Source organism: Hippoglossus stenolepis, chromosome 20 (assembly GCF_022539355.2).
Source record: "Hippoglossus stenolepis isolate QCI-W04-F060 chromosome 20, HSTE1.2, whole genome shotgun sequence".
NCBI lineage: Eukaryota > Metazoa > Chordata > Actinopteri > Pleuronectiformes > Pleuronectidae > Hippoglossus > Hippoglossus stenolepis.
Window position 1 is genome coordinate 7,754,991 of NC_061502.1, and position 13,435 is coordinate 7,768,425.

General features: G+C 40.5%; 1 protein-coding gene across 6 annotated transcripts in view; it reads left to right on the plus strand.

The window, feature by feature from the left end:
- Positions 1-11,875, plus strand: part of LOC118099588 (1-phosphatidylinositol 4,5-bisphosphate phosphodiesterase beta-4) — a 68,402-nt gene extending 56,527 nt beyond the window's left edge. For 4 of the 6 annotated variants that reach the window (XM_035144259.2, XM_035144258.2, XM_035144261.2 and 1 more), the window contains exons 26-40: positions 433-535; positions 876-1,040; positions 2,409-2,613; positions 3,752-3,840; positions 4,044-4,200; positions 4,290-4,339; positions 4,622-4,687; positions 5,476-5,591; positions 5,972-6,047; positions 6,159-6,334; positions 6,517-6,618; positions 6,752-6,809; positions 7,256-7,342; positions 7,954-7,990; positions 8,676-11,875. In XM_035144259.2, the coding sequence (XP_035000150.1) occupies positions 433-535; positions 876-1,040; positions 2,409-2,613; positions 3,752-3,840; positions 4,044-4,200; positions 4,290-4,339; positions 4,622-4,687; positions 5,476-5,591; positions 5,972-6,047; positions 6,159-6,334; positions 6,517-6,618; positions 6,752-6,809; positions 7,256-7,342; positions 7,954-7,990; positions 8,676-8,752 (1,564 nt within the window). In that variant the 3' untranslated portion in view covers positions 8,753-11,875. Of the gene's footprint in view, positions 1-432; positions 536-875; positions 1,041-2,408; positions 2,614-3,751; positions 3,841-4,043; positions 4,201-4,289; positions 4,340-4,621; positions 4,688-5,475; positions 5,592-5,971; positions 6,048-6,158; positions 6,335-6,516; positions 6,619-6,751; positions 6,810-7,255; positions 7,343-7,953; positions 7,991-8,675 lie in introns of those variants that run through there. The other 2 variants (XM_035144262.2, XR_004694306.2) reach the window with 2 other exon arrangements.
- Positions 11,876-13,435: the final 1,560 nt, after the last annotated feature.

The following is a 13,435-nucleotide window of genomic DNA, read 5'->3' on the forward strand; positions in this document are numbered from 1 at the left end:
GCCAATGAGTGTTTTAGAGAAGCAGGCTCATCTTCACTCGCCTCCGAGGCTCTCTGCAGTCATCTATCTCTTCCTCCCTCCATCGCTGTCTTCATCCCTTGCCTCTAATGCTATCCCTGAGGGAGAGATTTAACTGCTAATGCTGTAAATCTCATATGTGGGGAGATCAGGGCTTTTGCAGACACCCATCATTACTAATGTCTTTCTGATGGGCCCCTGGTTAACACAAAAAATGCCACACACAAAGCCTTAGTCCCACTGTGTCATTAAAGAGCACTATTGAAGCTAAAAAATGTATAGTAATAATAGAAACTATTTTATTATGAGGACTGTAATTTACATCAGAATGTCAGTGTTCCCCTATTTGATCTTCAAGGTAGATTAATTCTACTGTGTGCATTTTCCTCCATTTATCTACTGTGTGTGTGTTAGGTACCTGCTGAAGCCTGACTTCATGCGGCGGTCAGACAGGATGTTTGACCCCTTCTCAGAGACACCAGTGGATGGTGTCATCGCTGCAACCTGCAGTGTCCAGGTCAGAAAAACCTGTAAATAAAGAGAAAATTACAGCATTTTAACATAGAACTTAATCATTAAAGTAGTTTTACTATCATATTCATACAAGGCCTGGTTATCTCACTCCTCTCTGTTGTGCATCCTTCCAGGAGCCAGTTAGTTATTACAGACAAATATAAGTATATTATAGTTATAATACTGGTTGTATAATTGAGGATATTAAAGAAATTTAGATGGCGCTTGATTATAGATAATACCCTTTGTGTCAAGAATATGGTCCCATCACAGTGAATAATTACATATTAAATATGATTCCTATGAAATCTAACACTTGAAAAGTATCAATATCTTTTTCTCAGGTATTCTCTGGTCAGTTCCTGTCTGACAAGAAAATTGGCACGTATGTTGAAGTGGACATGTACGGGCTGCCGACAGACACCATCAGGAAAGAGTTTCGCACACGCATGGTGATGAACAATGGGCTGAACCCCGCCTACAACGAGGAGCCCTTCGTCTTCAGAAAGGTAGCGAGACGTCACAGTAGGAGGAATAGGAAGCCAGTGATTCGGGTTTGGGGAAAATGGGCAATAACGAGGCAGGAGTAAGCAAGAGTACATTTCTACGAGATGATGCACAATAATGCAATTTCTCCTAAATATTTAGAAAAAAGTGACATTGGATTATCTTGGATGAAAGACAATAATTATGGTCATTAGCAAAAGCATCAAACCAAAAGAGAAAAGTAAGTACAAACTACACTGGGGTCCAAAAGTTTAAAAGCACTTTCCTTGAATAGGAAACTGGTCTTGGACTTTTGGACCCTGCTGTATGTTTGCCTGTGTTGTAGCTCGCAGAAGAAACAGCTAGGGACAGCACAGAGGGAGGAACAACAGAAAGAAATAATTAGAGGTGGAGAAAGAGATGGGAGATGAAGAGAGCATAAATGTGTGTGTGTGTGTGCGTCCACTCGCTGAATAGTGCTGCTCTCAGCAGAATGAGGAGTCTCTCAGCCATGACTGTGACTCCAGCTTCCTAACACACACCATCAATCACAGCCTGCCGCAGTGCTGCTCTGCTCTCTCACACACACACACACACTTGCACAGTGCTATCGAACGGGGGCATCACAGGCAAAGCTGCTGGCAAAGACTCGTTTCTCGCATCCACACACACACACACACACAGCCCTGAAATACTGCCACACCTTTGCATGCGTACATACACACTGCTGTCAAGATGACTCAAAGCAAACAATACACACCAGCGTTTACACACACAGCACATCTGCAAGGCTACATTTGTGTAGGCGTACACACAAGCGGTGCTTCCACCCATTCATCTCCAGTGAGTATTCTTCGGCCTTATCTCTTACCTTCCCCTCCGTCTAGGTATTAATCATCCTCCTCTCGCCGCTCACTTATCTCCACACACAAGGCCAGTTAAGACTCTCGCTTCCTCTTTTTTTCCTCCAAGGGTGTACGCACACAAGCTCATCCACAGAAACAAGTTGCATACACACACACGTGTTCTACGAGATAGACTCCAATCCCTGGATATGTAGTAGCTGTGGAGATGGTCTTTTCAGTGCAGATATGCTGTGTGTTGCTCTGCTATCATGCAGTTTCTCTGTATCTCACAGTGACTGTCCCCTGATACTGTCCCCTGCAGTTTTATCCTTGACCTTCGCCTTTAATGATGCTGGTTTATTGCAATGGCTGCAAGATTTAGTTGCTTAACCATATACACACCAGAAAGAATTATGTGGGGACCGGCCTCTAATGTCAACTAACGCCCACGCTCTTTACCTAATCTTGTTGTTCATTATATTATTATAATTCCAGTTGCTTTTCCCTCCCACCCTCTTTCTTTTTCCTTGCATCTACCACTCCTAGGTGATCTTACCAGATCTGGCGGTACTGCGCATCGCCGTTTACGACGACAACAACAAGCTGATTGGCCAGCGCATCCTGCCTCTGGATGGCCTGCAGGCCGGCTACCGCCACATCTCTCTGAGGAACGAGGGCAACAAACCCCTGTCGTTGCCCACCATCTTCTGCCAAATCATCCTCAAGACCTACGTGCCCGACGGCTTTGGAGGTGAGGCGAACAAGAACCAACACACACTCACACGTTTGAGAATTTGAGGGGGGAAGCAAGTTTTTGAAAATAGACATGGGTCACTAAGAGTTCTTAATTTTTTGTATATTCTGTGCAAAAATAATACATTTCTTAAAGTTAGTAAATAAGATATATGCTGTCTGCATGTAGTCTGCCATCACTGTAACACTTGTGTTGTCTGTGAGCTTCTGTAAAACCTGCTAGTTATTATTATTATTATAAAGATTGTTTGTCATGTTGGGTCCTTGAATTTAAGGGCATTGGGTCTGTACATTTTTTGAGAAGTTCAAGAATTTTAAGCTGAGGGTGTTGAAACAGGGATTCCATGTTTGTTTCAAACTGACATACTTTGTTTTCCTGCTTCAGGAATATTCTTTATTCATGGCTGATAGGAAAGTAGCTTCTGTAGGGAGGAGAGAGAAAAGAAAAGCAGTGCAGCTCTCTCTCTCTCTCTCTCTCTCTCTCTCTCTCTCTCTCTCTCTCTCTCTCTCTCTCTCTCTCATCCGCTCACTTACTCTTTGCATCGGGCTGGTTTGAATATACAGCGTTAACGACATGAGGATCCAAATGATGATGACAGTGAATCTGCAGTAAGACCGAAGCATACAAATGAGCGGGGCAATTGAGTTGTCATTAAATAAAGCCAAGGGGTTTGTGCTGAGGAGCCATTACTGTAACCATTAGCTTTCTTCTGTGAGATCTGCTTCCAGAATCACTTCTCTACCCCGTGCAGCAGTGTAGTGGAGTTGAAAATAAAATCCTTCCCTTAAGATGCAGTGTTAAACAAGTTAGATCTAATCCAGTCCTGACAGTATACTTTCTCAATATAATAATGCAGTCGTTGCTCATGAAGAGAGGGATAGATTTTGTGATACTGTGCATCTCTGTGCGCAGGAAAGAGATAAAATCAAACACACTTTGTATACGGCATTTCTGTTTGCTTTAACCACTTCAGACATGTCTCTTTTAAATGGTCTCTTTCAGGTTCATTTACTTTCTTGAAATATGTTTCTTGCTTTGGATAAGCTTGAAATAAAAAAGGTAGTTTGTGGTCAGTTTATAAAATCATCTTCTCTTTTCCCTAAACTATACTAACTAATCGTTTTGTGTGTTTCAGCAATTGTGGATGCTCTATCAGACCCAAAGAAGTTTTTGACCATAGCAGAGAAGAGAGCTGACCAGATGAAAGCACTGGGGATTGACACGGTACACACGACAACACACAAAACAAACACAAACACACCCCGGAAGCTACAGACTGAGTTAACTGACAGGTTAACTGGTAGGAAAAACATGTTCTCACTCTGTGACCAAAAGAATGCTCCAACTATGTGTTTTACTCTGTGAACAGCACTCTCAATGAAATCATCATGAGATTTCCACTTAAATCCTTCCCTTCCCTGTTGTAGAACGACATAGCAGACGTTCCCAGTGGCAGCTCCAAGAACGACAAGAAGGGAAAGGGTAAAGGAGACACGGTGAAGACCAGTGTGACACCGCAGACCAGCTCAGACATGGCCCAGAACTCCAACAGCGCCCAGAATAACACAGCCGAAAGCAAGAAGGGTAGATGCTGATTTAGAAACATGCATATTCAACATATACAGATGTACAGTATGTAGACAGAGTTCAAACTCTCTTTTCTCCTGTGACAGATAATACACTGGTGCCTAATGTCAACATTGATGACTTAAAACAAATGAAGGTTGGTTTCCACACTTCTACCTCACCTACTCTGGAGATGCATTAAATGTGAAAGGAGTAATAAAAGTAAAATGTATCAAATATCAAAAATGTGTACAATAAAAGTTCTCCTCCTGGTAAATCTATTTTATATATTTACCCTTTTGTACTAAATTACTGTTCTGTAAACATGCTACCAGAAAAGGCCTGTACCCAGCCATTATATTGCCCCAGTCTGTTATGTTCAAAAGCTCTTCTCTACATGACTTACACAACATAACTAAATGTTTGTCTCCCACTGCAGACGTACCTTAAACTGATTAAAAAGCAACAGAAGGAGCTGAGCACTTTAAAGAAGAAACACGTGAAGGTGGGTATTAGATTGAAAGCAGACCTCCACCTTTCATCTTCCACTGACCATGGCTTCATCCCTGTGTTAGCTCGAACAAACAGCCACATAATTTATGTTTTATTTGAAATTAGACTTGCTAAAGTTGCTTTCCTTTTGACCAGAGCTCACCATAGCGACCAGAGTGGGTGTCAGCTCATTCACAGTGGCTCATTCATTATAACAGGATTAAGTCCTGTTGTGTAACATGTATAATGATACTATCCAGAGTCCAGGACCATCTGCTGACTGAATAAAGAGGACTGCTGCCTCCTTAGTCAATTTTACAACATAAATCTTATGATTTCAGAATCTGTTTTAAGCTTTTTATTTCATATGTGCTTATGAAGGAGGAGCACACAGGTTAAGAGTGCACCTCCACAGTATAAACTAGAATAGCGCATAGTAGAGCACGTACCTTCGCCAAGGTCCAACAGTCACTTTACATTTAATCAAGCTGCACCAAATTTCCCACACTCATAGATATCAGTTCTCTAATTCTGCCAGCCTTATTTCATCGAGATCCATGAATTATTCCCTGGGAAAACTGAATATGTCAAAAAACGCCATCCAGATCTGCACCAAAATGTAATGTGTTCCTCCCTGACCCAAACCACAACCTTCCACCTAGTAATGTGTTAATCCAGCGGTAGGTAGGTGTGGGAGTTTTTGTGAAATCCTGCTAAATATCAAATGCAGAAGAAAACATAACCTTTCTTGGTGACGAAATAAATACTTAAGTGGTCCATGTCTTTTCTTTTTTTCGACAGGATCAAAATATAATGCAGAAAGCCCACTGCAGTCAGATGGAAAAGTTGGTGTCTCTGAATGATAAGGAAAAGACAAACCTGGAGAAACTGCTGGAGAAAGCCATCAAGAAACGTGGGTAAGTAGTGAAACAAAAGAAAATTCACGTTCGTATTGACATTATGGCTCAGAGCTGACCAGGTTTGCCATGTATACTTTATATGTCCAGGGATACACGCTGGACCGGCTAATGTTTGTGTCCGTCCTCAGTGAACGGACCAAACAGTGTGAACTGTGTTTAAAATATGTCTACAACTCAACAATAGTGTCAGATGTAAAATTGTAATAACAGGACTCGACTTGTATGTACGCTTTTGGCCATATAGTCTGTGATCAATAAGAAAGGTCTCATTAAAACTGAACTATCTGACTAAAGTTCTTCTTTAGAGATATATTAGGATACTAAATTTAACTTGCATTGTTTTGATTGTCACTTATATTTATGTTCTTTCCTTACAGGGAAAACAACTGCCAAGAGCTGAAGAAGGAGACAGAAGATAAGATCCAAACACTCGTCACTGATCATAAAGCCAAGGTCACACTGCACTGGCTTCCTGTCCTTTCCCAAAACCATCATGTTTTTTCTGCATAGTTATTATTATTTAGCTGTGGATTACTAACTGCTGTGTACATGTGGTCTGTGTAGGTGAAGAACATCACAGCACAGCACACTAAAGAGTGGTCAGAGCTGAGCAGCAGTCACAGCAGCGAGGAGCAGGAGATGAAGGACAGCCACGTCACACAACAGTGTGAACACCTCAAGAAACTCCTGGCCACGGTCCAGGAGCAGCAGACCGTGCAGCTCAAACTCATCCATGAGCGGTGAGAGGCCTCATACACAGACACAAGCATAAACACCCGGTCACTATAGGTGATCAGGCCCAGAGGGGCAGGGACCCTGTATTTTCCACGATAAAGTGAAACCTCTGCCTTGCTGCAGCTACAAGTAATACAGTTGTTATCAAGTTTCCTTGAAGTAAATGTGGATTCTTTCACAATTTAAGGCAAAGCAAAGAGATGCGGGCCAACCAGGCTAAGATGTCCATGGAAAACAGTAAAGCCATCAGCCAGGACAAGACCATCAAAAACAAGGCAGAGAGAGAGAGGTGGGTCACACACGCACAGTAAACTGTAACTATCTGTTATCATGAGGTCATTTTATAAGAAGTTTGCTGTTGAGTTATGATGTGATGATTATTGCATGACACATGCAACACATTTCCACTTTCTGTTCCTTAGGAGAGTGCGAGAGTTAAACAGCAGCAACACCAAGAAGTTCCTGGATGAGAGGAAGAGGGTGGGTTGTTTACACTGTTCATTTTGAGTGTTTAGTTAAAAGATGTACGTAGGGTCACTGCACAGGTATTGCATTACTAGAATACATTGAATAATAATAATTGCATGATTTGTGTGAATAGAGGCATATTGCATTCACTTGAGAAAAAAAAGTCACCTATCTCCCAATGTCTCAAACCCAAATAATTTTTTTCCTTGTGCATGAAATCTATATGTTTTAGAGTTGATTATGAAAAGTGTGTGTGTGTCAGCAAAGTACAGAGATCTCAACAGGTTGTACCTCTAGTAGTTGGTTTCAATTTCAGAATCATCACACCCTTGTTGACTTTTAGTCAGCTTGAAACTTTTAAAGTTTCTTTTTAAAAGTAACCATATTTATTTAGTATTTGTGGGTTTAAACAGCGACTAAATGGTCATACTTTATTGCCTTTATCCCGGTTTCTGCAGCTGGCTATGAAGCACCAGAAGGAGCTGGAGCAGCTACAGAAAAACCAGAGAGAACAGTCGGAGAAACTGGAGAAGTTCAACGAGCAGGTACAACACTGAACAAAAGAGAATGAGCTGTACAGACAACATTTCACTGTAGATTTGAGAGGAAAATGACTGAAGAGAAAAGTCCTGCCATCCAACTTTAATTGACATGTGTAACACAACATTTATTAGAGCGACTTCCTGCACAAACCAGAACATCTTCATGCATCACTGGCTTTTTAACTATAAATGTCATGGCGGAGGAATACTGCAGCTCTCCAAGTTCATCCATAGATAAAGACACTAGTTTGTTGAAATTGTGATGCAAACTGTAATAAGCTTTGCTTTGCAGGATGTGTTAAAAAAAAGCTAGCTTCAGAACTGTGTTAACAGATTCCAAAGACAAACAACAACGATGGTTGTGCATATCAAAGAATAAGACCTTTCTTATTCTAGTATAATTTCTTTGTACTGATGTTAGTGTCCTCAGGATCATATCTCTCTACATTAAATACTACAAATGCTTAGAATATAATTCACTTTGTATGTCAATTGTCAAGGTCTCATGTTTCCATCTTTGCATTTTTTACCATCTGTCACACTCCATTACCTGAACATGTTTACCTGTATTCACGTATTCATTATTTCAATATGATTTGCTTCTTCTGGCACAGCTTTTGAAATCACACCATGCAAACAAACAGGTTCAAGGTAGGCATCTCCATCTCACTCAACTCTACCTCTGATACCACCTCTCTGTCAGTGCATCACTTATCAGTCGTGTTTCTCTTCTCCCTCTACCTCTGAGTCGCGTCACTCGTGTTTTTGTCACCTCTGTTTCTGCTGAGCCTATTTAAGATCAAATGATGGTCACCACTGAATAAAGCAGGGAAATAGTATATGGCAGATCTCTCTGCTCTTTTTTTCCAAACATGCCTCATTTTCCTTTGTATTGTGAAAATCCCATTTCCTCCTCTCTCGTCTGCAGCTCTCAATGTGTCAGCAGAGCCAAACTAGCAGCTTGAGTCATTCATCACCATGACTCACCAGCTATTACTAAGCAAAAACAGCCTGCTCCCAACCTGCTCCCCTGTGCTTTCACTCCAGCTCATAATCGTTTGCTTTCATAGAATGTGACAGTGTCTCAGTGCAGACATTCTGTAACCACCATTACACGACACTATCACTAAGCATGTGGTTAATATTACCTGTGAAAGTACTGTCATAGGCAGCCAACAGAAGGGATTACTGCAGAGGTAGAATCAGACACGTCTCTTACTGATTTACATTCAGAGCTCACAACTCCAGGTCAACAAAAGACAAGTGGATCATTTGCATAGACGTTTTTTTCTATTTTCAGTCTATGTTTTTATGTTTTTTTTGTCCCCCTCAAAAGGCCAAGGACATGCAGCAGATGGTGAAGCTGGAGGAGGAGATGGACCGCAGGCCTGCCACGGTGGTGTGAGCGACTGAGACACAAACACGCACACACGCAGGTGCAGAAACACTCCACGCCGCTGACAGCCCTCTTACAACCCAGAGACTAAAACCCTGCCTGCATCACCCGTCTCTGTACTGTTCTGTCATGCTCACAACACACAGGCAGTAGTTCTCGCCACCTCTTTTTTTCACCTGTAGTCTCTGTCCTCCACCACCTCTCCCCACCCACTAATTTTATAACACTGAGCCATTGGTGCTTATCACTGTTTGACGGGGGTTCAACCACTTGAGGAAAAGTTACTTCAGAGCTGAAGCGACAGAGTCAGACGCATCCCCTCCTCCATTGTGTTTCTTCTTTAGGTTTTTTTTAAATCTTACACTATTCTCTGCAATCTACAGCCACACAAACACATTCCCTCACGGGTCGGATGAAGTGAACATCCATTCCTTTTTTTTTTGTGTTTTAGCTTTTTTAAACCAGTACACTTTTAACTGCTCCAGAAACGGACGAGGGGAGAAGAGTATGTATAAGAGTTGTCATTACAGCACAAATAAATAAACTTTGTGAAATACACTGTATGCTACACACCAGTCCTGTCCTGAGCACTTTGTATGTAATAGGCCATCATAACAATGTGGAAAATGTAGCAGTACTAGAACTACTAGTTTTCTGTATTTCAGTAAGAATGTATTTTTTAAAAGAAATCACTGTATGAAGGAGAAGCAAAACCTCTGTGTCACCTAAATCCTACAATGCAAGATGTTTGACCTCACGGAAAATGTATTATTGACTTTTTGTTGTTTGCCAATGTCACAGCAGACTTATTATACATTGTTGAGTCAGAAGACTACAAAGGGATCACGAGGAATATCTATATATAAAATCACTTGGATGATTATGGCTAATTTGTTGTTTTTTGGAGATTTCATCACAAGCACAACCGATGGTGTAACAGCTGTACTTCACATGGCCTCACAAATGGCATAGTCCCGTATATATTTTTAAATTGCCCATGCTCTATTTCATAAAGCTGCAAAACCCTTTAATGCAACATTCTATGTGTCTAAAATCCTGTATACTATGCAAAAGAAAACACGATTCTCTCAGAGTTTAAAGTGTACAAACACGAGGAATTTCCAGTACTGGTATAGATAGGAGTATTACTGTTATAGTAACCAAAGGTTGGGACTTTGTTTGCCTTAAATGTAATGATTCCAAAATAGGGCAATGTCATTAGTAGCAGTGGTGGAGGAAGTGCTCCAACATTTACTTAAGTTTAAATAAATAGACAAATGTGCTCAAGTAGAAGTTCCATGGTCAATTTTCTACTTGAATAATAGTAAGAACTTGCTTTTGAATATACTCAAAGTATTGAAAGTAAAAGTACTTGCCGAGTGTAGCCTATCCCCTAACGTTCTATTGCAGCATTAAATGTGCCTGCTGTATATTCTGTTAACTACAAGAATAGTACAGACTCTGTCATAGTAATAAAGAATGCGGCAGTAGATGCCACGAAAAACACATTCTCATACCGGTAAATGGCTAAGAGTGAAGAGTACCTGAAAAAAATCTAAGTAAGTCTAGTACAGACACATGAAAAGTGTACTTAACTGTAATGAAGTAAATGTACTTGTTACATTCCACTACTGATTAGTAAGTAAAACACTAACGGCATGATGATGATATAATGAACTGGACATTTATGATTAAGCACTAGTTTAAGTGAGACCTTGCATTAAGGGGTTTTGCACTCAAAATTAAGTCCACGCTGTGATACACTCATAACAAAATGAATCCATACGGCAGCAAATTAATTCTGCTTTAATGCTCTTCTTTAATTGACTGGCCTCTCAACATCAGACAAGAACTTTGGCCAATTGAAGCCGACGCCATCTCATCCTGTCAGTTTCCCTCTCATAAAGCCATAGTTAAAGTGAAGTGCTCCCTTAATAGCTTCTTGACTGCACCTTATAAACCTCCGCTGGTAATCCTCGTCGTATCCCTGCTCGCCTTCGGTCAGGGCAGATCAGACGCAGTAATTATAACAGATCTGTAACAAAGCCTGAGACATGGCTGCTACACAATCCACACTGGGGATTTTCACTCCCAAAATGGTTCCCATTAAAATAAACATTTAGTGACTCTGCAGAAGAGTGTTGCTGCTGAGAAAAAGCAACTGCAGAGGGAGAGATGTGATGTGGAAATATAAAGTAATTCTGTGGGTACTGTACTTTAGTGCACATACAATCAGGTAATTACACTGCAATGGCAAACACTAACAAAGAACAATCAAAATGACCAAACGAGTTATGCTATTGATTGAAAAAAGGAAAACATGAGGATAAAAGCACCTTGAGGTATTTTGGCCTTTTTAAAGATTTTCTTTTCTGCTGTTTCATTCTGCTGTAATTCACTTCAAGGGTAGATGGGATGTTCTTGTATATACTGGAATGTATGTAGTTTGAATTTACTTTTTGACCAGTTGTGTTCTGTCATTTAAGGGCTCGGGGACAGAGTTGGGGCGCTGTGGGATGTTTGGGGGACATTTTTCAATCACTTGGTTTTTTCTCGTTTTGTTTTTTCCAGTCTGCCCTTAATGCACCACACGACACAGTATAAAACTCTCACCACATATCTAGTGCAGAGATAAACGAGTAAAAAGTGCTTTTAAAATTTTATTCCATCGCTTTCAAATGTGCCACTCAGTGTCTGTTAGGACGTTTAAATTATTTTATGAATGATAAAATGCCAAATTAAGGGGTTATTTATATGAAAATATATATAAATAAATGAATATATATATTATATATATTAAATATAATGTGTAGTTTTAAGATTGTTTTTAGAGGCTTTTTTGCACTAGTTGAATGTTTTATGTTGTGTGATTACATGTAACCTTTGGCTCTAGTTTGTCAAAAAGCAGATTATTTTTGCAGAGCAACGTCACTGAGTTTGAGTTCCTCAGATTCTACTGTATCTCCTCTTTGTTTTCTATTTGAACTGTAGCTTGTCAACAAACCATTCTGTGCGCGTTTTTGTATTTATATTGTATTGTTGAACTTATAGCAATGAAAATACTGTTGTTATCCAGCTCCTTTAATACTGTTTTATAGTATGTGTACCAATAAATCCAGGTGTAAAATGGGACATAGCCATGTGGTTCCTTTTGTGTTTTTTTTCATCTAAGTGTTTTTTTGTATGTTCGTTAGCAGGATTACACAAAAACTACTCAGGTTTCCAGGAAATTTTGTGGCCCAGGGAAGAACCAATTATATTTTATATAAATCAGGAGGTGGATCCAGGAACTTTCTTTTAAAGCTGTCTTTAACATTGTGAGATCATTTTTTTTTATTCCTTAGAGAATAATTTTTTAATTTACGAGATTGTGGAATTTGGTGTAGATCCAAATGCAAAATCTGCATCTAGTAGCGAATTTAAATGCTTTAATTTGAAACCTTAAGTGGTTTCATAAAGGGGTCGTTGGGCCTTGGTGGAGGTCAGCTTTCTACTGAGTGACCTTCGACTTTATTAATCCTGAAGGAAACTCTTGTGCCGCCTTGGTCTGTATTTATATAGAGCTTTTTTTAGACCTGATGACCACTCAAAGCACTTTAATGTACAGTTTTTTCCATTTACCCACACACACATTCATACACCATCTATTAGCAGCACTTTCTCTATCACACTTCATTCACACACTACAGCAGCACAGCCGTTAGGGGAAATTTGGGGTTCAGTATCTTGCCCAAGGACACTTAGGCACAAAGAATGGGGGAAACTGGGATCGAACTGCAGACCTTCCACTCAACCTCCTGAGCGCAAGCCGCCCCAAAATAAATATATACACTGTATTATAAGTGAAAATGAAAAATATAAGGCGTATGTGAAGTAAACGTTGAACCAGTGCCAAATAGAAATGAGAATAGTAATAAAATGATTTACGTGAGACAATAAACTAATACTGAGTGATAAAATAACGTAAAAGGTGATATTATATGATGGCAGGAATATTCAGAATAAGGAGCTTGTTGGGTTTTGCACTGAAGCAGCACCACAAACTTTGTCTCTAACAAAATCGCTCTTTGACTCAAAACATGAATCTAATTCCAACAACAGAGATTGTTTGTCTCCTCAGTTTCATCCTGACCTTGTTTTTAAATCAGACTATATCTTAGAGTCTAGGTTCCAGATTTACTGTTATCTGCGGGAGTGCGCATCGCGTGCACACACACCACCCACGTCCTTATTGACAAACAATTATCTCTGCTGACTAATCACTTTCAACAAGCGCGGGACGGTTCATAACACAGATCCACTCCTGAACACAGGCGGCTCCAGCGCTGACGCTCTTTGTTGTCATGATAAGTGAAGTATTAACATGAGAAAGACGAACAAAGCGCAGTAATTACATTACTAATTATGTCTGAGTTGCCCGGCAACACCGTGGCTTCCCCCGTCTCTATATAACAGGGTGGTGGGTTTGTTTTGTCAGCACTGGTTTGGGGGGAGAGATTTCCGAACCTGCTCCACATCATAGAAAGATGACATTTCTCTCTTTTTAAGTCAAACTCAGAATCATGCTGAAGGCTCCTGGTGGGTGTGAGGGGCAGACGGGCACCAGGATCCTCCTGGAGGCGATGTCTAAGGATAAGGTCCACCTGGCCCGGTTTGTTCTGGACGCGATGGATGGAGAAATCGTGGACTCCAGAACAGAG